The 27,909-nt window shown below is 36.8% G+C and overlaps 1 protein-coding gene across 2 annotated transcripts in view; it reads right to left on the bottom strand.

Moving 5' to 3' along the window:
• Positions 1-27,909, bottom strand: part of LOC306854089 (cell adhesion molecule DSCAM-like) — a gene marked incomplete at its 3' end in the record, with an annotated part of 148,811 nt that overhangs the window by 105,656 nt on the left and 15,246 nt on the right. For both annotated transcript variants that reach the window (XM_079391900.1, XM_079391901.1), the window contains exons 2-3: positions 24,672-24,989; positions 23,543-23,689 (exon numbers count right to left, since the gene is read on the bottom strand). In XM_079391900.1, coding sequence (XP_079248026.1) covers positions 23,543-23,689; positions 24,672-24,989 — 465 coding nt within the window. The remainder of the gene's footprint in view (positions 1-23,542; positions 23,690-24,671; positions 24,990-27,909) is intronic.

Genomic DNA, 27,909 nt, shown 5'->3' with positions numbered 1-27,909 from the left:
AAATAAAATAAAATAAAAACCTGTAAGAATTTAGAGGGTTTTTTTGTCCAAAGTGTAATGTTCTTTTTCAGTGTACTTCAACAGAGCCACGTCTCTATGACATTCTGGTTTCTGCTGTAAATATGGTATCGTCTAGAATTTCACAAAGGATGTCAACAACTCAAACTGCGGTTTCCAGCAGATTTCCAAAGTCTGCAATAATAAATAATGGATAATATACACTCAAAGACTGCTAAGCAAATTGTCTGAGCTATGGTATCCACATCATTTACATGCTTCTAACGTACATCAAAAACCGTATTGCTTGTGACAATTTTTATTTCTCCCAAAAAACTGTAGTGTACACATCTGAGCTGTGAAAAACTTTAATAAAAACAACACCCAGTCATTGCTGGATGGTTGCAAGGTTTCTTCTGAGCATGCAGGTCTCATACCTGTTTTCATGTGATCTCTCCTTTAATTGCTCCATCTGGATGAACGATAATAATCTTGATAATGAACTGTCCACCTCTACATAAAATTATGTGATCTCTCGTTATTTTAGTTGTATGCACTTATTAATGGGTTTTCTCCTCACTTATATTTCTGTGATATTTTCTAAGAGCTCAGATTATGGATTAGGTGGGATTATGCAAAGGATTCTGCACATGTACGTTTATCGCGCTCATTTCTTTGTCCTCTCAATGATATTCATGCAAATTCCCGCAGTGCCGTATCTTTGCTCACAGCTGCCAACTGGAACTAAAGGATTATGCAAGCAGCTTCAACAAGCAAATAGATTTCACCCACTTCAGAAGAATCACTAGTTACGCTGCTCTCCATCTGTCTGTGAGCCATTTACATTTTTTTTTTTTGTTGTAAATTTGCTTTTGCATTTTTTAATAGAGTACTTCATAAAAGTGTTCGGGTGTCTTGGGTAAAGTGACTGCAGTTGTAATGAACAATAAGGTAAATTGTTTCAGTGGCTCTAACAGCTACTTTTTGTCATAGAGGAATAACACCATTATCATCAGATAAAGACCACCAGGGTAATCGTATTTGTATTCATAGGTATTTGTATGTTTAGATAAACACTTAAAGGTCTTATTGTCTTGACAGCATCTACAATGTAACCGCTTTAGAAATCCTCAGAACCAGAATTTTTTTAAGAATGATTTGTAGCAGGTGACAAAAATGTGCCGCTAATGCTGTTTATATTTAAAAGATGTTAACATTATTTTATCAATTGTTTCAGTCGATAAACAGTCAATATGATATCTGCACTTAAAATCAATTGTTATAGGATCCAAATACCTCATTGTGAAACCAGATACAGAAAAGTCATGAAAGTGACATTTACTGTTCAGGCAGACTCGTACAGAATGGATTTGACCTAATAACCGGCCAATTATCAAGAATTAGCCCTAATAGCTTTCAGCACAGAGCTATGAAGAGAACACTGGGAGTTTTTTAAAGCCACGCTGATGGCATGTCTAGACGTAGATGGTGATTTACTATATATATATAGGCTACTGTTTCTTCTATGCATTTAAATACACCAATGTAAAAACCTTTAGGGTAACTAACTTCACATTCCTAAAATAAAAGGTCACGCTAAATGACAATCTATAAAATATATAGAGGAGACCAGGGAGCGTAACACACACTCTCAGAAATAAAGGTACCAAAGCTGTCACTGGGGTGGTACCTTTTCAAAAGGTACATGTTTGTACCCGTACTGAAAGTGTACATATTAGAACCTAATAAGTACAGAAGTGTACTTTTTACAATTATAATAACAATTCTTAAATAATACAGTTTGACTTTAAATCTGGATTCTAATTTGATTTGTGATAATGCTACCGGATGTTAAATGGCAGAACTGGTAACAACTGATTCAGCAGATGTTGTTTATTTTGATATAACGAAGCTTATAATCTACATGTTCAATAAATCTAGAAATATCATGGATGGCGAAGGATGTAAACATTTCCAAACTACTTTTTCGAAATCTTTTGCACAGAAAGGAAAAGGAAAAGTTACTTTGGAAATGTAAAAAGTTACCGATTACAAGTTACCGTATTCAAAATGTAACACTGTAAGTAGTATAACTATTTCAATGACTTTATTAATGTAATGTAACTGATTACATTTGATTATATTTTGATTACTTTTCTAAATTTCTAATAAAGCGCTATATAAATGCATCATTCATTCATTCTAATGAATGTTTTCAAATGTTAATCATTTTAAGCTGGCAGGGTTAATTTAGTAGGATTCAGCGCTGATCACTGTCAGACCAAATACTTAAAGATTATAATAATTTAATTATAAAACACAGCCACCACAAAATCAGACTGTAACACCTCTTTTTATTTTGAGATCATTCTGAGGTTAAATACAGGTTTAAAATCATAAGATATAGTTTAATACCTATGATACTGTTTTTGAAATCAAATCTTTGCAAAGGAAACAGGAAACACTGGCATCTAACAATGCTTTGGAAAAAATGGTTAATCTTAAAAAATAAAGCATTTACACAAAACCAAATAGGAAATAAAACAGTTATTAAATAAGCATATGTCCTATTCTGTGTCCCAAACTCCTAAAACGCTGGTGTCTCAAATTTTAAAGCCGTCAATGCAATTTGGGAAAGAAATCAATCAAGTTTATATGTGTGAGAAAATATTCAGATGTAACCTTTAACATTTTCATAAGTAACTGTAATTTAATTACACATTTTTTCTCAGTAAATGTAACCGATTACAGTTACATTTATTTTGTAATTAAATTATGTAATTCCACTGACTGGACCATGTTATAGTATGATTTTGTAAAAGCGAGAGGTCGGGAGTGGAACATACTAACAGTCTAATTAAAGCAAAGAAAGTTGTGGTAAAGACTCAGCCAAACATAACCAGGCTTACCATAACAAGTTCTTCTGGGAATTCTTTGGCTAAAAACAACTTGTATGGAATCAACAGCCATCTGTAATACCCATGTGAGTGTTTTATGTCCCTGAGGAATAAGTATTAATTAGCAGTTATTTAGAAAAGGAGGGTGCAGAGGCAGTGTCGCATGGGACAATTCCATATGAGACACACATTTTAGCCAGAGGCCTGGTTCATTCAGATGCTGGGGTAGTTTACTCCCAAACCAGTCAACCTGCTAATTACTCCTGAAGGAAAACAGGCTAGTCCCATCTGCACCCCATTTCCCTTTTGAACAAGACTTTTTATATCAGGACAAGCTGTTGTATCTGGCACCCTGTAAAAATGGTTAACCCTCATCCTCCAGGTTTTAAGTAAAGTCAATTTGGCTGAAAAATAATACATTAACCGCATATATTGTTATTATCCCATCACTCTAAGTGAATAGTTATACCTGGTATAGCATAACTGTATTGCATAATCCAGAAATAATTTATTTGACAGTGTAACAATTACGTTTCTAACTGAAAACAATGCTTACACATTGGAAAAAGGGAATTCATGCTGATTGAATGAATCCGTATAATTTAATTGTTAAAATACTTTAAATGAAAAAAAAAAACAGAAAACTAAAAATAAAGAAATGCACTTTCAAAATAAAGTATGGTTGATTCTAAAGTATCACAAGCCTTTAAAAAAAACTTAAAATCTTAAATAACAATATTTGCTTCAAACTAAAGATAAAACATGTCTATTTAGACATAATAGATATTATGTGAGAACAATATCAACTGCCACCACTAAACTACTTCAAACAGATGAAAATACAAATGTTGTAACAATATATTAAATATATTATAATATAATAAAGTTCTAACATAACGATGAAGCTTTTTTTTACAGTATAACAATAAAATGTCTCAATGAAAACCATGCTTTAATGCTACAAGAAATTACATATATATAAAATAAACATTCTAAGGATCTAAAATCATTCAATACCTTTAAATGAATTAAAATAAAAAATGAACAGACCTGTGGGCAAATGTTAGCATTCAGAAGCATCATTTCAGAGATAAGCATGTTGTCATTATTATTATTATTATTAATAATAATAATGTTAGCCTAATAATAATAATAATAAAAAGCCACCATTAACTGTGGATACACCATTTAAATAGCATTTTAGAGAATATGTGTGATTGTGATGTGCTGAGCAGCCATGAGAGTGTGAGATGCTGAATGTTGACTCTAGCTTTGAGAAACAGACAACAATTACATTTGCCCTGGGAGGATGGAGAAACCTGACCATGTTGCCATGGCAACACAAGTACAGCAGAAAGTAACGGGAAAATCGATTCCAAATTTTTTTCCACTCTCTCTCTCTCCCCGTTTTTCATTTCAGCACAACCAGCAATAGAATTCCCCTTCACCCTGATGTATTCGGAATACCATAATTGATCATTTTAAATACAACAGACACATATCAAATTCCAAGCAGCAGCTACATGGAACAAGTAAGAGAGTGATGCAGTTTGTTATAGGCTTGCATTTGATAAAATGAAACAGAGTGACTTGCTCCTCTCTTTCATCAAAACACACACACACACACACACAAAAGCACAGCTGAATTCATGTGATAAGCAAATGCTGCTAGCAGAAACCATTGTGATTGGTCGACTCATGCTACATTAAGATTGCCGTGTACGTCATCAAGAGTCAAAGGTCAGCCTGCAACCTTATGATGACCCCCACCACAAACTGTGTGTGTGTGTGGGGGGGGTGTCTGTCATGATGTTTTGCAAATGAGTTTTGAAGATTTATTTTTACTGTGTAAAATCAATTTTTACAAACTGACAGTTTGCACTAATAATAATGTGTCACACTATATGTTGAGGTATTGCATAAATATCTAAAATAATTGTTTTATCAGTAAACATTTTGTCATAAGATTGAATCAACATTTGACTGATTCCATTACAGCAACAAAGGTAATTTCTAATGGTCAGATCAGGTATCTACGGTGGCCCAGTAGTGCACAACAAAAAGAAAGTAAAAAAAGCAAACATAAGCTCACAACACAACGAAATTCAAAAAGCAAACGTAAGCTCACAACACAACGCAATTAAGCCACAACACAATGGAAATGCCACAAGATTGAGCTTAATGTGTGTAATCGATTTTTAAATGAACAACGTGTTTTTACTGAATGTTTTGATATGTTTTGGCTCTGGAGATAATACAGTTGATAAAGTGTGGCACTGAAATTACCATGAGCTTCTCGTGTGTTTGAGTTTGTGTAGTAGAAAAAACTGCTATTCATATAAACAGAGACACGCGGAACATGCAGCCTTATAAGAGACATGTATGCTTTGACTGGCTGTTGTCGTGTGTATTTCTGCTGTGTAAATGCCTTAACATCTTATGCTGTAGGTGAAACTCATGTCATGTAATAGTTTGTGACATCCGTCTCTCCGTTCTTAAGTTGCCAGGTATATATTCCAAGTATTATAAACATTAGTATAAGGAACTATCTTAACTTTAGGCGGTGGCGGTACATTATAAACATAGCCCAAAAAAAGTAATTTTACCCACGAATGCAAACCGCGACCCTGGAAACACTATAGCAAAGATTATTTTACTATTCAAACCGCACGGCGGCACCCACGAATATTCGTAACATGCGCACAATTGCCCGTTTCTGCAGACAAACTGCCCCCTAGTGGTCAGGAGCATTTCCATTTTGTTGTCACTTAATTTCGTTGTGTTGTGAGCTTATGTTTGCTTTCTGAATTTTGTTGTGTTGTGAGCTTATGTTTGCTTATTTAATTTAGTTGTGTTGTGTGCTTATGTTTGCTTAATTTTGTTGTGTTTTGAGTTTATGTTTGCTTTTTTAATTTCGTTGTGTTGTGAGCTGTAAAACCCTGACTTCATCTCGGCTGGAAGGACAGGCTTGATTGCATCCTTCGCCAGTAGGACAGCAATCTCTTCTCGCAGGACAGGGGCACCTCGAGCTGCCACCGAAGTCTCGAGAATGCCGCTGAACCTGGGAAGTCGCCTGGTGAACTGAATCGCGTAGCTGAGTCGAACTGTCCGAATGAGCCAGCGCGACGGGTTGGGCAGTGCAAGCCACACTTCCAAGCTCCGTGTGAGTGACACCAAAGGGACAACGCACCCGCGGTGGTGCAGAGGCGTGAAGTCATGCTGGATGGCACAGAAAGCATCATGTCCTGGCTCATCACAGCAGGACTCCCTGTGTCCCCGGAGGGACTGGCCAGAGATGCGTGGAGAGGCAGCACATCCTCGAGCCGTGATCTCTTGGCTGCTGGCGATAGGGTGCGTCGGGGGCAAGAGTGAGGAGGAAACGTGTCGCTCACTGCCAACCCACGAGCCTGATAACCCGGAGAAAAAAAAACTGCTCTTTTTCAAAAATGGGGGTACAGAAAGAAAATGAAACAAAGGATTCTCCGCCCGGCTCATCTCCTGAAAAATAGCAGCTTCCCACATCTCCGGGTTGCCCATGACAGGGCTGCTTCGTTGTCTTTTTAGAGGACTTAGGGGCTGGCTGGGACACGGGGGACACTGCAATATGGGGCAGGGACGTCCTCGGCGACGAGCAGGCTGAGGCGTGGCCCGCGGCGGAGTAATGGCAGCTGGAGGATCACGGGGCAAGATGTGCCAGATGGCCTCAGTCTGTCTCTGCACTGCCGACTCTTCGACAGTGTCGCCGAATAGGCCAACCTGCAAGATGGGAGTGTCAAGAAAGTGGACTTTGTCGACATCTCTCATTTCAGCGAGGCTGAGCCAAAGATGGACATCGCCTTTCCGAGGGACCGCACCGTGACTTTCGTTGCCCAGAGGGCGAAGTCAGTCGCCATGCGCAGTTCCTGCATCAACCCCGGGTCAGAACTACCCTCGTGCATTTGTTTGAGTGCCTTGGCTTATTGGACCTGCAGGATAGCCATGGCATGCAGGGCAGAGGCGGCTTGGCCCGCAGCACTGTAAGTTTGGTAGTGAGAGCCGCTGTCAGCTTACATGCTTTGGACGGGAGACGAGGACTTTTCCTCCAAGTGGCAGCGTTTTGCGGGCACAGGTGCACCGCAAACGCTCTCTCCACCTGGGGAATGTCAACATACCCCCTAGCCACCCCGCCATTGTGGGTAGTGTGGACGGAGGAGACAGACAAGAGGCTTCTGGTCAAAAAAGGGGCCATCCACGGCTTCGTCAGCTCCTCATGCTCCTCCGGGAAAAAAGGCACCGGTGAAGGATGCGGTTGTGTGCCACGCCCTGCACCAAGAAACCAATCATCGAGCCACGAGGGCTCGGGACTGGGCAGTGTGTTCACCTCCAGCCCTGCCTGGGAAAGCATGGCCATCAACTCCGGGTCCGATTCATCGTCGGATGGCGATAGCCCGTCTCCCGATGCTGCGATCGACATCCGTTCCTCTGGCGGTGCACCGAATGAAAGATCGCAGCGAAGCCATGCTCATACGATCACAATGAACGCAAGAGTCATCCATGAACGCAGACAACGATCGTGTCCGTCTACAGAGGACATGTAATAACCGCAACCAAGAGAACACGGACAGAACGGCATCTTAAAAAAGACGCAAGCCGTCCGTGATGAGAAACTGCTCTTTTAGTTGAAGCGCCCAGGGGAATCGCTGATTCAACAGGGACACCGCTGTTTGTGCCGTCACGCCAACCAGGAACAGCTTCTTTCTACAAGTCAGAACGAAAAGGCTTTGTGGAGAAGAAATTAATTCACCCACTCAGCTCCAAAGCAAAAATCTGAATGAGTGGATGCACCTGTCGCCTATTTATACACGTATGCATGGAGAGTGGCTCAGGCATGCAAAATCCACTAGCCAAATTTCATTGCCATTTTCCCATTGGGGTAAACCCCCTATATCATCACGACATAACTCAAAGTGACCGAAAGATAGGGAACTTATGATTTGAAATGATTTCTTTGAAATGATTTCTTTCATTCTTTTTGAGTGGAATGTCCCCAAACTGGAAGTGCCTCCAATAACTTAAAAAGCAATGGGCTCTCTAGGGAAAAAAAAGCTAGATTCTGCCATCATTTACTCACCCTCATGTTGATCCAAATCTGAATGCATTTCATTCTACTATAGAACACAAAAAATATATTATGAAAAATGTCTCGTATAATGAAAGTCAATGCTGGCTGATGAATTTCACTGCATGGACAAAAACAACTTTTTTTTTCTCTGAATATCTTATTCTGTGGCATTGGTGACATGGACAAAGTAATTTAGAATTTTACTGTGACTTTGTGTTATGTTGTTAGGCAGCATTCAGTGTGTAGTAAGATATTATTCCAATCTTAACTACAATTTAACAATCTGAACTATGATTTAACATAAGAGGGATCTTCAGGAACTAAATGGCTCAAGACTGATGGTTAACATGGTAAACATGGAAGAAGATGGAAGGTCAAACAAGACAGCTGAGAGTTATGGTTGAGGTACGAGGTGCCTCCACCCCACACAGACAGCGGTTAGGCAGGGACTGATTATTCCCATCTAATACAATAGAGGGAGAGATTTTAATCACAGTTTGTTAAGGTTGTAAATATTTGCTCTTACAATTATTCAATTTAATTATTATTCTTTATTTAAGTTGTCATTATTTGGATAAATCATAATTTAGAAATAATAATTCCCTTGATCTTTTGACATAAAAACGGCACTGTATACGAAAACATCCTGTAAGTTTTAAAACTCCAAACATCCCCATTAGTTCAAAAACAGCTTTTATTAAAACAAAGCTATTAGAATTCATATTTTGTCTCAGTAGGACATGATAGAAAATACTCTCCCTACAGAAGATCAATGCCTACTTCTACATCATTGTCTATTTAGCCCCACCCACGATTCATACATATAGTAGGAGGTGAGTAACACAACACAGGATTACTCAAGCAATAAAATGATAGGTTCCTTGAAGGCTTAAAAGGTGTAGTGCAGTGCAAAGCTGTGGAAAAACACAGTCTTCCTTGCATTGCCTTCCTTGTGATCCTAAAACCATGTCTACACCGGATGCGACCATTGCTGCATTTCAAATCCCTTTTTCTCCTTCATGTAAGAAGTACTGTGAGAGCTTGGATTAGGTCAGAAATAGGACCTCAGAGAACATTATAAAAAAAAAACAATGCAGTTCATGACCCTTTTAGTGATCTAAACAAGTCTATTCTACATTTCATTTCCAACATTGTACATTTAAGAAATAAACATTGTACATTTTCATGTTTCCCTTTTCTAATGAATGAATAACCCTGGATCTACTTTGTTTATCAGTGGAAAACTATTGATATTGTCATTTCCTTTGTATAATTTTCTTTGTTTGAAAAAAAAGGGGGAAAAATGTAGATAAAGGGGTCTGGAAATGCTTGGCAACTCACACCACACATCATGTTCTCACCCAGTCGTGGAACAAAGAGCACAATGATAACATGCCAACAGACTAGACAGAGCAGGTTACTTTTGGTATGAAACAAAATCTCAGCTTTCAAATGTTGTAATTTTTTAAGACATTCAAACAATAAATACTGTTTTGTGACTCTTTAAAGGGGTCATATGATGCGATTTCAAATTTTCCTTTCTCTTTGGAGTATCACAAGCTGTTCATGCATAGATAAGATCCCTAAAGTTGCAACCAAAGAGATATTCTTAATAAAAGTTAAGTTTTGTCCATGCCCTCTTAAAACAGCTCATTTAAACACGCCCCCTCATGTCTACGCCACTGTGTGGGAAGATTTGCATAACACCACCCAAATGTATACGAAAGAGGGTGTGATTTTTATTATCGCTGTAGTATTGTTGCTGCCACTGGTGCCATGTCCTGGACTCGCTGTGTTTCATTGTGAAAGCGAAAGTACTTTGTTTGGGCTTCCAAAAGAGGACTTAAATCAGTGGTTAAGTTGTATTTACAACACTGTTCCAGAACAGTTCAACCCAAATATTACAGTGTGTGCAGTGCATTACACGGAAGACTATTTCCTGAAGCTAGGAGAGTAGCCTACAATGGCAGTTGTGCTCAAAGGCTGTTTCTATAAAGTGGGGCAATTCCAACTTTGCAAGGACAGTCTGGCGCTTATGACTCACAAGCCTGTAAGTATGTTTTCATATTTAAAGTCGGCATGAAATCAAAATTGTCTATTCTTATTTTTTGATGGAATACTGTAGTGTTTATTATAAATAATTTATCCGTGCACTTCATTATTTTTTTAAAATTCATGTGCCCTCGTAATCTTTAATCAAATACGTTAACTTCCCCACTCCCTCAAAACAACTCCTCTACTCTTCTAGTCATGAGTAATGGCGCAAGGGCGGTGCTAGTGATGTGAGGGGTAAACGACAGGGGGAAAAGCTGAAGCTGATGCGTCCCTTTATAGCACTGACACCAGTCATGAGGGAGTACGTTACCCTTAAACACTGAAAAGATATTTGGATATTACGACAACATTTCTCTTAGGACATCGCAAACTAATTTGTTTCATGAATATGACTTCAGGCAGTCTCTCTCTCACGCGTGCTGTTTAAGCATGTTTTGGGCTGTTGATCGTGGTCGTCATCCCTAATAAATAAAACATTTATTCATGAATCCAGTGGTGAGAAATCCCCCACCACTAACTGCAAACTGGCATTTCAGATCTGCCTCCATTTTGTTAGTAACACCCCAACTTCCAATGAGCCAATCAGTCGCAAGTTCCATTTTATGCTGACTTTAAAGAATTTGCCACTAACGATTCAAATGCAAGTTTTGAGCAGTGTAGAGTAGCGATTGTTGTTTGTCGTTTCTCTGATCACATATGCAGACATGGTAACGTTGTATTGCGCCGCGTAAAAAGATAGTATAGGCCAGTGGCCCGCGCCTGTAGCCAGATTATTTAGGTAGGGGCTGGTTCTAAAATAGATCTTTCATGACAGTAACTGTTACTCACAATCAGAGTATGTGAGCGGAGCGTGAGTGGAGCGGTGTGATTTTGAATGGAGCGAGGAGCAAATTTCAAAGTCGGAACGTCATGGTTTTCACTCGCTCCAAGAGCGCTTCATCACGAGTACAATGCCAACGACCCGTGATATAACTGCATATTTAGCTAGCTAGATAGAAAAGGATCACTCAAATCAGAAAGAATGTGAAGGCTATGATGACTGCAGTGGACGTGCAGTTATATTTCTCAAGGAATGTATTTGTTCCTTCTGAATATTTTCGGCTGACAGCTGACTTTTTTTTCCTCAGAATGGCGTGATTTTGTGGTCCAGGGTCACATATATCAAAATAATTCAAATAAACAAACTGTTATCTATCAAAATAACTTCAAATAATTTTAATGTAAAGTAGATCAGTTTTTTTTTAACTTGACTTGCTTATATGGGGATATAAGCAAGTCCATATAAGATACTTGCTTATATGGGGAAGTCGTGGCCTAATGGTTAGAAAGTCGGACTCGTAATCGAAAGGTTGCGGGTTCGAGTCCCCGGCCGGCAGGGATTGTAGGTGGGGGGAGTGAATGTACAGCGCTCTCTCCACCCTAAATACCATGACTGAGGTGCCCTTGAGCAAGGCATATAATGTGTCGTTTAATGTGTCGTGACAGATCACTGTAGCACCTCCATTCAAGCGGCATGTGAACTGATCATCTCTTCCTCTTTACTAGTTATACCACAAAATAAACATGAATGAATAATACACACAATTTTTTGTTCAAGTCCACCAACATCAATCTATTCTTCTGTCTGGTTAGCTTGTCGGTCAAAATGGCGGATTCTGTATTATGATTGGTCACATCCCCTGTCAATCAAACTCTCTGCGAATGGTGAAATGTTAGCAGCTGTAACGATTAGCTTATATTTTAAAATGCTTCAAATAACATATTTCTGCCTGATTATGTGATCAAAATCCACATTAGATCACAATCGGAAGTTATTACAAACACTCAATGGTGGTTTATAGTGCGTTATAGGTAATATCTTATTATTAATTGCGATACGTAACTTGACGCTACTTGTAACTACAGTATAATTCATCTGTTACCCAGGTCTGATTATATTTCATGATGTATGTTGTCAAAACAATTCATGCAAGATCAAATTTTATTTAATTTTTTATATTTCTTTTGATAATTGGTGGATATAACCCTTACGCCAAGAAAATGTATTTCCTAATATATCAATCATCGATATATGTAATTTTATATTCAGTAATACACTTTATAATATATAGATGTACATGTGATAAGACATGGGACTGCATGTGTAAAAATATATTGAACATATATTTACTCATGCAGTATATACACACATATATGGATTATATTTAACATTAATTTATGATATACATGTTTCATGTTTTAAGATGTAGCTAGTTTACAATAACATAAGCACACTGACTCATACTAAAGCACTTAATGAACAGACTATCACTGTGCTGTATCAATGTGTTATCACCATAACTTTTTAAATAAAGTAACACATAATGTAATGGTGTTTGTTCAATCGTCATCCTGACCACAGGTTCTACCCCTCTGCACAATGGTAACCCCACAAACTTACATATACCAGAAGCCCTTTAACATTTCAAAATAATACAACATTAAACACTAATAGATCTCCCCCTATACTAATATTGAGCAAAAACATGAAATAACACTTTAATATTTATACTCTCCTTTAACAATCAGAAGTAAAGCATGCTGGGAACTAGAAATCTGCTTTAACTTATTTCGTGAATATGTGTGTACATACATTGACATTTCTATGGGGACATCTATGTGCAATATATACTCAATATAGGATCAAATGTCACATGTGAGGCCTGGGTGATTATCATATAAAAATGTATCTAGGGATGATTGGATTGTTGGATTCCAAATCAGGAGTTGAAGCAACAAAAATAGCATTGTAACAAGCTATTTTATAGACAGCAACTGTAATATTACTGAAATCTTATTCATAATTAATTTCTATCCATTAATTATGACATGGCATTTATCCTCACGATTGAAAAATAAGCCATAAAATGAACAATGACCATATCTACAACATTCAACAAATCAACAGCAAGATTCAGCACTAACAAATCCTTTTTTCTGAGAAGCTTTGTTGTTTTGAGTGCCTTTTTCATGCGTCAGCAGACCATTCAATTCAAAGATGAGACACGAAGCGGCACTCAGACCTCCAGAAGTACCTCTGCACCTGTACATATGGAATATCTGGACCACGGCCCAAAACACCTGCCACCAGCCTCCTCCAGCAATGGGGTGAGACAGACCCTATTCCAGGGCACCTGGGGTAAAAACGAGGCCAAATCTACAGGAGTTTATAAACTGAAATTAATTGGTTGTTCCGTCCGTAATTAGCTCACGCCACACTTATTACTAATCTGCCATTTGGAGCGCTGCCATTTTATGCCCTGGCCGTGGTCCAGTGCATCAGCGTGGTGTTATCCATAAGCTCGGGAAAAGTCCCGTTCTGGGGAGCGGAGCCAAGCAGCAGCATAACATCAGATGGTAACGAAGCCATCAGCGCTTATTAAAGATTAAGTCTCGCTTAGTCCCCAGTGGCCTGAGCAGACCGTTCGGTAATCATATTCATCCTAAACAGCCTGATCGCCACCATATTGCCTTTATTTATCAGTAAACAGTGATGTAAGAGGGATTAATCCACGGTTATCTCCTTCACAATTGTAGGTATTTTTACATATAGTGTGAATTTTCACATACACTTTTCAAGGAATCAACCTAAGAGAAACGTAGTTATTTCAGTAAGGTGATGACAAGAAATTATTTTAGTATTATATTAAAATATTATTATAATAAAGTATAGCAAAAAAAACCCCAAAAAACTCTAATGTGTGTCAAGCAAATTTTAATTTGTTTTTCTCAAATGATATTTATGGTTGGGTTCAAACCAAACCTTTTGTATTTAATATTAATCAAAAATATTATTATCGTCAATGTTGAAAACAGTTGTGTACTATTTTATTTTATTTTTCAAGATAATTTGATGAAAAGACAGAATTTATCTGAAATAGAAAAATGTATTTGAAACAGAAAGCTTTTATAATATTATGCATTACTGGGTCAGCAGGGGTTTTTTTCTTCTTTTTTGGAGGAAAGAAATTGCAGAACATTACTTTTATTCAGCATGGATACATTAAATTGATCGAAAGTGACAGTTAAGAGATTTATAATATTACAAAATTACAAAATTCTGTTTCTGCTGATCTTTTAAACTTTCTATTCATTAAATAAAAATGTAGACAACATTGACAACAATAATAAATGTTTCTTGAGCAGCAAATCAGCATATATTACAATGATTTCTGAAGCAGATTTCTGAATTCAGCTTTGCCATCAGATGAATAAAATGCATTTTTAAATAGTGCTTATTTTATTTTTTTCTGCATTTTGGATCAAATAAATGCAGCCTTGAGCTGAAGAGACTTCTCTTAAATACATTGAAAAAAATCACACCAATCTAAAACTTTGTATGTCCTAATGCAAAACCCAGAGGGAATGATAGTTCCAGTTACATCAAAAATCATTTTCAAGTACCTGATTGGTACACATTAGTTTTACATACTGTAGTTTTATCTAGATCACAAATTTTAAAGAATTCAATTAAACCAATGCAAAGCAATCAAGTTTAAGAGAGAAACTTTGTTGTAAGATCACAAATAGTATGATTAAGTACTCTTTTTTTTATTTCACCATAAACCAAATGAGCTTTAACAGTAAAATTGTCATTTTTCACTAAAACTAAAAACAAAAACAGCTTATTTATAAGACGCAAATATTCTCTTTGAAAGACCTTAATGATTGTTGAAATGTCTTTTTAAATGTGTAATCTTTTCTGTTACATAAGAAAAATCACATTCATATGAAAATAAATGTAAAAAATTAATAATAATAAAAAACTAGTTTCAGAACAAATTAGCCCACACATTTTTTTTTATTAGAACAATATAACCACTTTAAAGAAATAACACAGTATTGTTTCTTTTTTCTTTTATTTTCAGTGTACGTATGTGCAATGCCAAAGTTCAGTAATATAAAAACCAACCCCCTATCATTTCTTTAGGTACACCGCACCCTTAAAGGAGACATCAGAAAACCGATACCTCTCTCTCTCTCTCTCTCTGTATTCCCTAAACGTTCACTAGCACTCATGCTGCAAATGCACAAATGCATCCTTCAGCTTATGCTCCCATAATTCTCAGTGGCAGCTGTGTGATTAATGTACATAGCTATTGATTTTTAGGTCCTTTTTTCCCTCCTCTACACTATATCCTTCTTTCTTTTCCCCTCTCTCTCTCTCTCTCTCTCTCTCTCTCTCTCTCTTTCTCTGACGTATTTTTCTGTGATGAAAGCAGGGGTTTTTAAAAGCATGTGGAGCATGATTTTTTTTTAAGCTATACATATACAGCTCACATCACATTTACAGCTGTAGATACACTTTATCTGGATGAAACAATTATATCACAAATTAGATTTAAAAATGATCCGCTCTTCTAGTGAGCTGGCCTTTGGTCTAGTTAGTCAAACAACAGTTATGGGCTGGTGTGATGCTTTGGAGATGACCGTGTTCTCTTCTTTAGCTGTGACCTAATTTACTTACAACATATACAATATGACTGAAGGACATATAGTAGAATGGATACACAAACGTGTGTAATTTCTGTGCTGTGAGCATCACCAAATGGAATTTCAGAAATATTGTCTCCAAACAATCTCTCAAAACACCCCTGTTTTTTTTTTTTCAGATAAACAGGTAGACCCATCCTAAGCTCACAAGCAATGCTTAATTTTGATCAGTCTGTGGTGTAAAAAGGTCACATTAGCAATTAAAGAAAAAAACACTTAAGCAAAACATGGTCAGGTCAAAGTGTCTGAATAATTTTTGGTCCCAAATTTTTTATAAATTTTACTGGTAGTCCACTGTATGAAGAATTTTTCTCACTTACATAAATAAACTATAGTGTCCTGCACCAACTAGTAAAAAAATGTAAAAATTATATCTGGTGTCTGAATACTATATATATATATATTAGGGATGCACGATATTATCGGACTGATATCGGAATCGGCAGATAATAGCTTTAAATATAAATATCGGCATCGGCCTGATATGAAAAATGATGCCGATATGTCTTGCCGATAAGAGGAATACATTAACTCACATGTGTTCAGGGTGTGCTCGTGATTAGATCACATCATCAGTGTGGCTCATTCTTGAAGCAAAGTTTTGTGCACAGATTTGAACTTATGGATTGGAATGCAGCAATTGATAATTTATTTATAGTTATTTTCAAAGCTTCAATGTACTGTCAAAAAACATTCATTATTTTCTATTTAATTCTAATAAATAAGTTAGTTAAAAACGAACCAAAATTAAAAAATAATTTTTGTACAATTTCTGCACAGGAGAGACTTGGTGTTGTTTCCAAACAAAAGGAAATTTATCGGTATCGGCCAAAATTAGATGAAAAATATTGGCATATCGGATATTGAAAAAAATCCAATATCGTGCATCCCTAATATACACATATATATATATATATATATATATATATATTTTTTTTTTTTTTTTTTTTTTTTTTTTTCTAGTGCTACTGTTATGACTTCAGGGGGTTAAAGATATTGAGGGGGTTAAAGCCATAAGAAAGCTTTACTCCATTACTCCTACAGCAGTGAGAGAGGTTTCAGGAGAGACGTCCACACTGCATAGAACATTTGCTGTACACACAAAGAGAAGGTAGAGCAGAGAAACAGAGAGGGAGAGAGAGAGAGAGAGAGGCTTACATTTATCTTTCTCCTCTAGCTTCAGTCTGTAAGCCTGGTGCTTCACCATCTCCAACTTAATCTGCAGGCTAGAGAAAGATGAAAGGAGTGTGGGTTTGTTCTAATGAGAATGCACTATCTGCAGGCTCCCAGCAGCAGCGGCAGTCACAGACACTGTCTCTGGCCCCAGCCACACTCACTCAAACATGGCGCTGGCTTTTCAACATGTCTGACCGCCCCTCTGCTCTTTATATATTCTATAAGCAGCGGCAGTCGCACAGAGGAGTCCATGGCATTGATATCCCCCCTCCACTCACGCACTTAGCATTTATATCGGCTTTACGCTTTTACAGGTCAGATTTTGATATATGAATGTAGGAACTGATCTGAAATGTATTTTACTATGATTTTTGTTCCAGTTATCGTCATATCACCAGTGTTTATAACTACAAAGTGAAGGTCATAAAATAATTTATTAAGCACTATTATTATTGCTCATACTTATGGCTAAGGATTTGAACATACCCACAAATCTAAGTATTAAACTTTTTTGCTATAGACATGAATAATATCTTAAATTGTGTGGCTTGTTGAGTAGAGATATGCTATTACAACAGAAATCATATTTCAAAATAAATGATCAGCAGTGCTGGGTAGTAACTGATTACATGTAGTACTGTAATTAGATTAAATTATATTTTTAAACAACTCAATCAGACTACATTTACTTTTCTATTGATTTTGAGGGGGTTATTATATATATATATATACACATATATATGATTACATATTCATACAATAGCTATAAACTATTCATAATTTATTGATTCTCCCTTTTTCATCTTTTAAAAACACATAAATTTTTATTTGAATTATCACTCAAAGGGTTATTTAATCATATTTTACTGTCTTTGGAAGGATTTTTTCTTTCAAACACATTAAAATGCACAAATTCACGTTAGTTCTTATTTACAAGTAATACAGGGATTCCCAAACTTTTTTATTTGTATGTATGTATGTACAGTATTTATTTATTTATTTATTTATGTCAGCTAAACATCTTTCACTTAATAAATGTACTTATTTCAATATATATTGAGATTTAAGTTAATAATGAATTAATAATTTGGATTATTGGTCATATGACATGCAGGTAAACAAGTAAAATATTTATTTAAAATGTTTAAAATACAATTTATTTTAATGTTACATTTTTATGATTTAATTAATTATTAGCTTTTCATTAAACCCCCTGCAGTTCCTTCATGAACTCCAATTTGGGAAACCTTGATGTAATGTAATGTTTAATGCTCTTCATGTTAATAACAACAATTGGAATATATTTTCTTTCTCTAGATTACCCTATTTAAATCAATGAGACAAACAAGTTTGGTCAAAATGAATCTAAAAGTAGTCCAATTATATTACCTAAAATGTGTAATGTAATGTATTACATTACTTGTCATGTAATTTGGAATCCGTAATGCACAACAATGTGTAAGTAATCTACCCAGCACTGCTAATCAGACTTGAATAAAGATTTTCACCTGGTAGACAGTAAAAGAGATGGGGGAAAAAATCCATAAACAATGACTAAAGCTATTTAAGTAAGAAACCCTCGAGGAACCACTAAGAACACCATAGTAACCACTTAGCAATACCCTAGCAACCATCCATAATACCTTGGCAACCAAACAGCAATACATTACACATTATGTATGCTCAAGCACCACTCACTTTATTTTAAAATATATTTTAAAATAAATATTGGGAAAGGAATGTCCTACAAATTTAAGTAATATATTAAAAGTCTAATTCAGACGGCATAGTTTGTATTCAATGACTGAGCTCAAAACCAATGCATTTTGAATGCATTCCCACTGGCTAAAACACTGACACACTGAAGTACCATGGCTGAAATGATTCATTCATTATCCAGTTAGCATCTTAATCGTCAATCCACAACGGCACCTTAAAAGATTAACTCATCAACGCATTTGCAAATGCAAACTCACAATATTTACGGCAAAGACCCATTAGAAACAGACCATTAAATAAGTAAAGTGCATGTGGCTGTGATTTCCCCTCTAACCGCGCTGGAAGGGAAAGTGAATTGAGCTTAATGGTTTGACAAATGTCAGTGAATGTCAGCCATGAGAGAGGGACACTTCTGCGGCCATGAAGCAAACTGTAATGAGAAAAGCCAAAGGCAAAGCGCTGTAAAAAATGATAGCGGGACCAAAGTTTAGCACGAATGCAACAAGCTGCGTACAGTATAGATATTAGAGGAGCTGTCAGTTTCTGAACGATCTGAGTAACAGGGGTCAGAATCAAAAACACATTTCTTTCATGTGTGTAGCCCATATGACAAGACTTTAAACGGGAGGGGCTAAAATATTAGAGGGCTTGTTGATGTCATCAAAAAAGGAAACTCGTTTCTTAAAGGGACAGTTCACCTAAAAATGACAATTCTGTCATTAATTATTCACCCTCATGTCGTTCAAAACCCGTAAAACCTTTGTTCATCTTCGGAACACAGATTAAGATATTTTTGATGAAATCCAAGAGCTCTCCGAACCTCAATAGATAGCAAGGGTCCTACCACGATAAGGACGTCGTTAAAATGCAAGGTCCATGTGACATCAGTGGTTCAACCGTAATTTTACGAAGCTACAAGAATACTTTTTGTGCGCACAGAAAACAAAAATAACGACTTTATTTAACGATTTCTTCTCTTCCGAGACAGTCCTCCACCATTATCAATGCATGCGCTTCACCTTATTTACGTACAGAGAAATGCAATCCACATACATCTATAATGGCAGAGGACTGTCCACGAAGACAAGAAATCATTGAATAAAGTCGTTATTTTTGTTTTCTTTGTGCGCAAAAAGTATTCTTGTAGCTTCGTAAAATTACGGTTGAACCACTGATGTCACATGGGCCATTTCAATGATGTCCTTACTATATTTCTATGCCTTGATGGTGGTAGGACCCTTTGCTGTATATGGAGTGTCAGAAAGCTCTCGGATTTCATCAGAAATATCTTAATTTGTGTTCCAAAGCTGAACGAAGGTCTTACAGGTTTGCAACGACATGAGGGTGAGTAATTATTAACAGAATTTTCATTTTTGGGTGAACTATCCCTTTAAGGCACATTACTACTGTTACATTTTTTACGACTACTACAACCTTCCATTTTTTTCATGGTAAAACAGGGAATGTGTATAATAAAAGTAAACAGGCTTAATTTTAATTTCATGTTGACTTCAATTCTATGTTTCATCCAAGTGGCTGATTGCATCCCTTCAGTCACTAAAACAAGATCAAATGGGTGAACCAACGGATAAAAGGTCTGCATGCAGACAAGATGACAAAAGAAATACGGCCACCATCAATATTCAGTAGTCAAATCCCTGAAATACATACAAAACAGCCTGCAAGGTGCATTAGGACCTGTTCCGTGCTCTGGACACTCAAAGAGGAAGATACACTCAAAAACGCACACACATGGGCCCTTTCACCTGCACAGCCTTTCATCTCTTTATTAGAGCTGTCAATTGTTTATCAAAAGCCGGGAGGGGACGGATCCACAGCCATGAATTTGAAAGCGCACACAGAAAGGTCCGTTTTAAAATGCATGACAGGTTAATGGTAAGTTAGAGTATCATTAGGCCCCGTTCATTCACATTTAAAACAGGCCCTCGCTTCAAATGACTAGGGAGCAGTCTTTATTTTGAGAGGTAATTCATATTGTAATTATATTTTCAATCACAGTTCATTAATTAAGACAAGTCCCACTCTGTAATCATGCATTTCATCTTCTCTGTGATTTGTGGGACAATCTCCAGTGTTAGCCGGAATTATAGGGCCGGAATAGCTCGCGCGTCCACTCCAAATACTGATTTATGCTAAGCAGACAAGGGAAAATAGATCGAATGCTTCATGCTAACAGCACAATCGTTCTGCTCTGATGTACAGTATTTTACGTGGCAATCCTGATTTACAATTTCAAAGGAGAAAATGACTACTAAGGGATTCAGAAAGCAAAATTTGTATATTTTTCCCCCCAGTGAAGTAGTTGTAGTCAGATTTTTAAGAATACTTCTGTGATCCATTGTTTGAGGTTGAGAAATGTCTTTAAATTCTGTTAATTTTATTTTTAGGTGCAAAATATGTATCCGCATTTGAAGAAACACATCCAGTTACATCTGGGATTTAACATTAAAAAAGCTGCGAGGACAAGAAAACAAAATGCCTCACACTGCAGTTTTGGAGCGATGGGGTGACCAGTAATGTGCCTTGATAGCACTGTGTACGTCTATGAAAATGCAGAATTTCAAATTTCCACAGCCTATATTTCTCCCATATTATGATTTCCATGTGAAAAAAATATATGTTGGAATTGATTGTACCCACCAAGAACTCACTGGATTTTAAAAGTTAGCTTTTTAGACCAGAAAAATGGCAGACCTCTGATAGTTTGCAATGCAATGTGAAGGGTTGCTTCTTCTTAAATCATGACCAGCATTTAGTTTTGAGGAGGCCTTTTGGGACGTGGAGGCAGAAGGTCAAGTTCAGACCCAAGATTAAACTTGAAATCCCAAATCTATCATTACTGTCATTAAATTAATATTGGCAAGATTTTAGATTTTATCTACAAAAAATGAGAAGTCACGCCAAGGCAAAAGGCAGTAACTTCCATATTATCAAATTTGATTGCTGATCACGATTTACAAAATCGTTATAGTAACACCTGTATAAAATCTTCTGATCATGGGCTATCTCAAATTGGCTATTGCATATAGTAATGTGACTGTATAAATTTATTAATTTTTTTGACCGTAACAAGCTGACTAAAAGTTAAACAAGTGAGTGGATACCGTTTTGCAACCAATTTATTTTCTATGCTCAGTAATGTAAAATAATTCTAGACATAGCATAATTGCTTATATTGACTTGAATTAAATAGGCCTAGCCTAACCTAAAAGAACGACTTGTGGCTGCTCAAAAATGCGTCTGGATTAAACATCTCTAACGACATTCAGCGCTATGGATTGATTTTATCGGGTTACAAGAAAAGGTAGGATATGGATTTAATTGCGAACTGTTAGGCTACTGATTTTATGATGGATCATGCTACATGCTACAGCATTCAAATACACTCGCATCCAACTAGAAGTGACAGCCTGGTGAATAATCTGCATTACAAAGAGGGAAAAAATAGTCTTTAAAGGTTATTCACGATTATGTCTTGCTGCCAAGGTGTCTGGTCTTTATAGTACTTTGCGATCTACCAAACAGCTCCATATAACAATCTAATTCGTTTGTCTACACCGTAATTAAAATGTGTCAGACTTTAATGGACAGTAAAAAAAGGCAGAACACCGAGTACTTGTATAACTCCAAGCCGGCACCGTAACTTCATTTTGACACGTGACTAAACAAACGCCGTAACTCAATTTGAGCGTTCCAAACAAAGCGAAAGAGCCGTTACTGGTGTTATACTGTGTTCTGCCTTGGTTTCTCCGGGGCTTTTTGAAGTTACGGTTGAGACGACCCATTAGTTTCTCATAAAAACAACGAAATTGACTCAAGATACTTATGTACATGATAAAGGATGTCTTGAATGTCCCAAAAATATCAATAACTAATTTTTTGACATAAATCAAAGTTACAGGCTTTTCCTTTGCACGGCAGCATACCTACAGCTATTAGCCTAATAACTACTGGTTAACAGCCACTTCAAGCAAATGCTTTTGAATTCACAACCTGCATTTGATGTAACAACACAACATACTGACTGTACATTTGTTTGTTGTTGGTATTTTATGAAATACATGTGTAATTTTGGAATATGTATATGAACAACTATATCTAATCCCCAAAGAGCCAATTGTCATGCTGACCACACCACCACCAACAATTATTTTCAAATTCTGGTTGATTAAAAAAAAAAGAATGAAGCACAGGCACATTCCAGCATATAAATCTCAATGCCCACTTCTCTGCAAGAGTAAACAATTCTTCAGCTTCACATGCCAGAGAGCTTTCAGCCACACGTCTGAGGTCCTTCATCATTAAATATTTAGCGAGGGATGAGCACTGGATAGGTCTAATGCTTCTGACATTTTGCACACTGGTTGATATTGGCATGTGCTGCGACTGCATCAGATCAAATTTATCTGTATAAATGACACTGACCATGTAATTGCAGAACCATTCATAAAGGTATGAGGAATATCTTGCATAGTATTCCATATTTCACCAACCACACTGGCCAATTACTATCAGAGTGTTACCATGGAAATGTTGTCAGCTAGTCATAAGTGGTGATGTACATTGATTGGTGAGAGAATGGATTTTTCAAAGCTCAATAAAAGCTCTGGTACAAGACGTTTACCGTCTGTCATGTCCAGATTATTTGCCAGGCATATCTTTGAATCTAAGGACTTCAAATATCTAGTGAATGTACAGTGCTTGATAAACTTTACAGTAGCTTTTGCATTTCTATAGCCACAAATCACACTTGAACTTTCCCTAAATTCATCCATTCCTGCAAAATCCATTCAGAGGGTACTAGTCAATCAAAGAGTTGAAACGAACATATACCATACAGTAAAGCACTCAACTACTTTGAAACAGCTGAGGCAGATCAATATTAATATGCTAAGCAACCCATTTTGTTTCAGCAAGACACAAATTTAATGCTAGAGAGTGAACGGCAGTTCCGGGGAATTAAAAAAAAGGCAAAAGAAGGCTTTCGTAATTCTTGTTACAATCTCGCAAGTTTATCAAAAGCAATGTGAGAGATCAGCCCTACCTGAGACAAGTGAGACTGTGTCTTTCTCCCATGATACAACACTGACGTACTCCTCTACTGAGGCCGGGATAATGCACTTGAAGACCGCCGTATTCCCTCGCATGACTCTCTGATCAGCCACCCGCACTGTGTATGGCTCCCGGAATACTGCGGTCAAGAGAAAAGAGGTGTTTCATTCTTACAAGTTCACAATACTAACTGAAAGAGTGACTTTTAAGAATGTATACACTAATCATATTCTGATAGATAGATTAGTAAATGCTGTATATGTATCTTAGTAAAAGGACTGTATATTAGTAAACACATTAGTAACTGTGTAATATAAAACTTTTAATAAAATGTATTGTATATAATTGTGCTATTAATATTTTTATTAAAAATCAGACGACTTGATGGTTGCTTCAGGTGACTGAAATGTACAAAAAGAGATAGCTAAAGAAAGAGAGAGAATACACAATGGACCACAAAAAATGACCCAAATTCCAGCATTGTCTTCTCCACACATGACTGACCTAAGCAAAAAATGCATTAATATTTCAGTGTGTTTCATCTGTCTATCTCAGAGCTGTCAAAGAAGCACAACTACGAGCACTTTTAATATATAATACTGAGCTGTAGGTAATTTAAAAAACTCAAAGGTTAGTTTATATGTTAAAAACTTGATTTTCTTTGTTTTCTTTGTGTATGTGTGTGTGTGTGTGTGTGTGTGTGTGTGTGCCTGTTATTCCCTATGGGGACCAAATACACTATCCCCACAAGGATAGTTATACCAGGAATTTTTGACATTTTCGGTCCCCAAGAAGAAAACAGTTTCTAAATCATACAGAATGAAGTGTTTTGAAAATGTAAAAATCTAAAATAGTTTTCTGTGACGTGCAGGTTTAGGGTAGGGTGAGGGTAAGGGGATAGAAAATACAGTTTGTACAGCATAAAAATCATTACGCCTATGGAATGTCCCCATAAATCACGGAAACCTGTGTGTTTTTTTTTTTTTTTTTTTTTTTGCTGTATAAGAGTTCAATTAATTATAATAATTATGCCATAATTATAATTTAAAAAAATACATTTTGTGTATTCCTTTGTTCCATGTTTTTTTTTGTTTTATTTTTGTTCTGTTGAGCTGACTGACCGGCCTTGATGTGTAGATCTTGACTCCTGATCTTTCCTGATGGGTTTTCCGCTGTGCAGTAGTATGTATTGTCATTGATTAGGTTACTAAAGCTGGATGGCAGGAAGCCGTAGATCTGTAGCGTGCCATTGGGGTGCACATGGCGGATGCCTGGGACATCGTAGATCTCCTCCCCGGTGGCGAGGTACCAGCGCAGCGCGGCGGGGGGCACGGCCGCGGCAGGACACGGCACCAGTGCCCCTGTGGTGCTGGAGAACACTACCTCTTGCAGAGATGCATTGACAAAATATAAGCTGGAACGTAGATCTTCACCGAAAACTGGAAAGGAAAAGACAAGGACAAGAGTGCACGAGTGAGTACATTTATATGGACAAAGAAGCATTAATGAGACACATTAATGTTGGATGTAAAAGTGAAATCTCTTTTTTTTTTTTGATGCTATAATTTTCTGTTACAGCTTAATATGGAGATACAACTATAGTGAAGTGAAGTGACATACTGCCAAGTATGGTGACCCATACTCGGAATTCGTGCTCTGCATTTAACCCATCCATCGTGCACACACACAGCAGTGAACACACACACACACACTGTAAACACACACCCGGAGCAGTGGGCAGCCATTTATGCTGCTGCAACCAAATAAAAGTTCAAGTTGAATGACTTCCAGCTAATTGCCAAATTTATCTTGTGTCTTGATGAAAATCTCTTCAATGCTGTGCCACAGGTCCTATCTGAGCACCAATCTCCGTTTGGCAGTAAATGGCTCACCAGTGACAGCTGGCAGTGTTTTCCCTCAGGACAAAACATTTTAGCACTTCATAAATTTCTAACAAGGTTTCAAATTGCAGCAGTTTCAACCTTTTCTGAGGATCAGCGGGTTTCACTCACAAAGCAGAAGGCACACACAGAAGACGACGTGTATTCATAAACACATGTGCGCCCACATGCTCAGATATAACACTCCAGTTGTTGGCACGCTTGATGAGCAAACACAGACAAGCAAACAAACGAAACCCGCGAACAAGCGCTCGTAATGGTGATAATCTTTACTGTGGCAATCTGAGGCATATGGTACCATTCATCAAGTGGCATGCTGAAGCAACCATCTGTTAAAATATCTTGTTTTGCCAGCGAGAGGCTTGGCGGAGTGTTTGTTCCGATATTAAAGAGTGTGAAAACATTCTGGCCTTTATGCAATAAGAATTTGCTCGCTCACTCTTTTGTAAACCAAAGCAATCATTGTGGATCTTCATTCCAAGAGGACTGATAAAGACTTTTTGCTACCTAACTCAACACATTCTGCACTAATCATCTGGCACTTGATGAATTTATGAGGGTATGTCGGTTAATAGACAAGCATTCTGTAAGTTTGGCTTCTCGTAATGAAATAAAGACCTGCTGATGTAAAAGAAATTTAAATTACATGCATGTCCACTACAAATGAATAAATCCTAATTAAGATATTCAGATTGCAGAGAGTAGACCATGTATCTTCCACTTGGACACCGGCAGAAAAAATGGTCAGTCAAGTCATGATGCTCTTCTTTGTCTACTATTCTTAGCGACTTAATTACGGAGGAAAAAGTCTCATTAAATGATTATTTCTTCAGAAAAAATAAATCAAAGAACTTCACTGCTTAATAATATTAATAAATAAATACATAAAAACATGCCAGTAAAATCAAAGTCATGTGGTGCAACTAAAATACAGATATATTCAAAATTAAAATAAATAAATAAAAACACAACAACAAAATAACAAACTTAAAAGCAAAACCCTCATGACTGAAGGTGAAAGTCAGTAAGTCAAATAATGGTTTTTTTTTAATTGGCAAGGCTAGGCTAATTTAGGTTATTAATGATATTTATAAATATTCACAAATTTTGTTTAAAAAAAAATACAAACACAGCTGCAAGCAGCGACGATGGGCCCAAGCCCCAGTGCCATCCCGGTGGCTTCAGGAATACAAAAATGCTTATTTAACCCTCTGGCACGCTGGCTTTTAGGGTTACAGCAATGAACGGATTCCTCAGACCAGTGGTTCTCAATTCCAGTCTTCACAAACCACCACTCGGCATATGTTGCATGTATCTCATATCACTTCAGACATTTGTTCAATTCGACCATAAGTTGTTTTTTTTTATTATTACTATTATTATATAAGTCATTGACCCAAATAAACACATATCCCCATTAAGGATATTACCTTAAAATGCTCTATTTAGTTAAAAACAAATGAAACATTATTTTAATTCATGACATCTAATGTTTGATGGATGTGCTTGTTCTGAAAAGATAGCCCTCTTAAAGGTTTGGGGTCTATTTTTCTTTACAAATTAAGTCCAAAAACAGAACGAAGTGTCTATTTACACTAAGTGTAAATAGCCCATCTTGTTGGCAAAGGCTATTTACACTAACTCCGCCCACTAATGTGTGATTGGGTTAGTCAACAATAAAAAAAGAAGTTAGTTCAACATCAGTTTCAGTGGCGTAGATAGTAAGGTGCATGCTTTTTGATGTGATCAACCCGAGTTCGAGCCCACCTTTTGCCAAACATTTTTTTCTCCCTTTTCAAATCTCATATCGCATCAGAAAGGCATTTATTTTCAATAAAAATGAAGGAAATAATCAAAAAGTTGAAAATAAAGTATCGGGTAGGGTTAGGGTAGGTGTAGGGAGGGCTTTATTGTCCCAATAAGGTGGCATCCATTTAATAAATTTGAATTAAAATTATAATTTACACTCAGTACGTTATTATTGTGTACTGTTTTATAATGTACTACAATACTGAGGTGCAGATAATTGCCACTATTTGCAATAAGTAGTATAAATAGCAGAAAATATTGCTATTTTAACAGTGTAAATAGAATCTATAGCTATTTGCACTTGGTGTAAATAGCATATCGTTAAAAAATACTGCTATTTATACTGAGTGTAAATAGCATCTATTGCTATTTGCACTTAGTGTAAATAGAATCCATTGCTATTTGCACTTAGTGTAAATAGCACCTGTCACTAAAAAAATATGCTATTTGCACTTGGTGTAAATAGCGTCTATCACTATTTACACTAAGTGCAAATAGCCGCTGCCAAAACAGAAGTCACATCAAATCCTTCTTGAAAGGGCACCACATTTGAACAAGAAAACAGTACTTTAATACTCAGCAACCCAGAGGAAAAATTCATAATTGTCATAATTTTTCATGAAATGAACCATAAAGACGGAAATGTGAC

Source organism: Barbus barbus, assembly GCF_936440315.1.
Source record: "Barbus barbus genome assembly, chromosome: 34".
Taxonomy (NCBI): Eukaryota; Metazoa; Chordata; class Actinopteri; order Cypriniformes; family Cyprinidae; genus Barbus; species Barbus barbus.
This window is presented reverse-complemented; position numbering and strand designations above follow the sequence as displayed.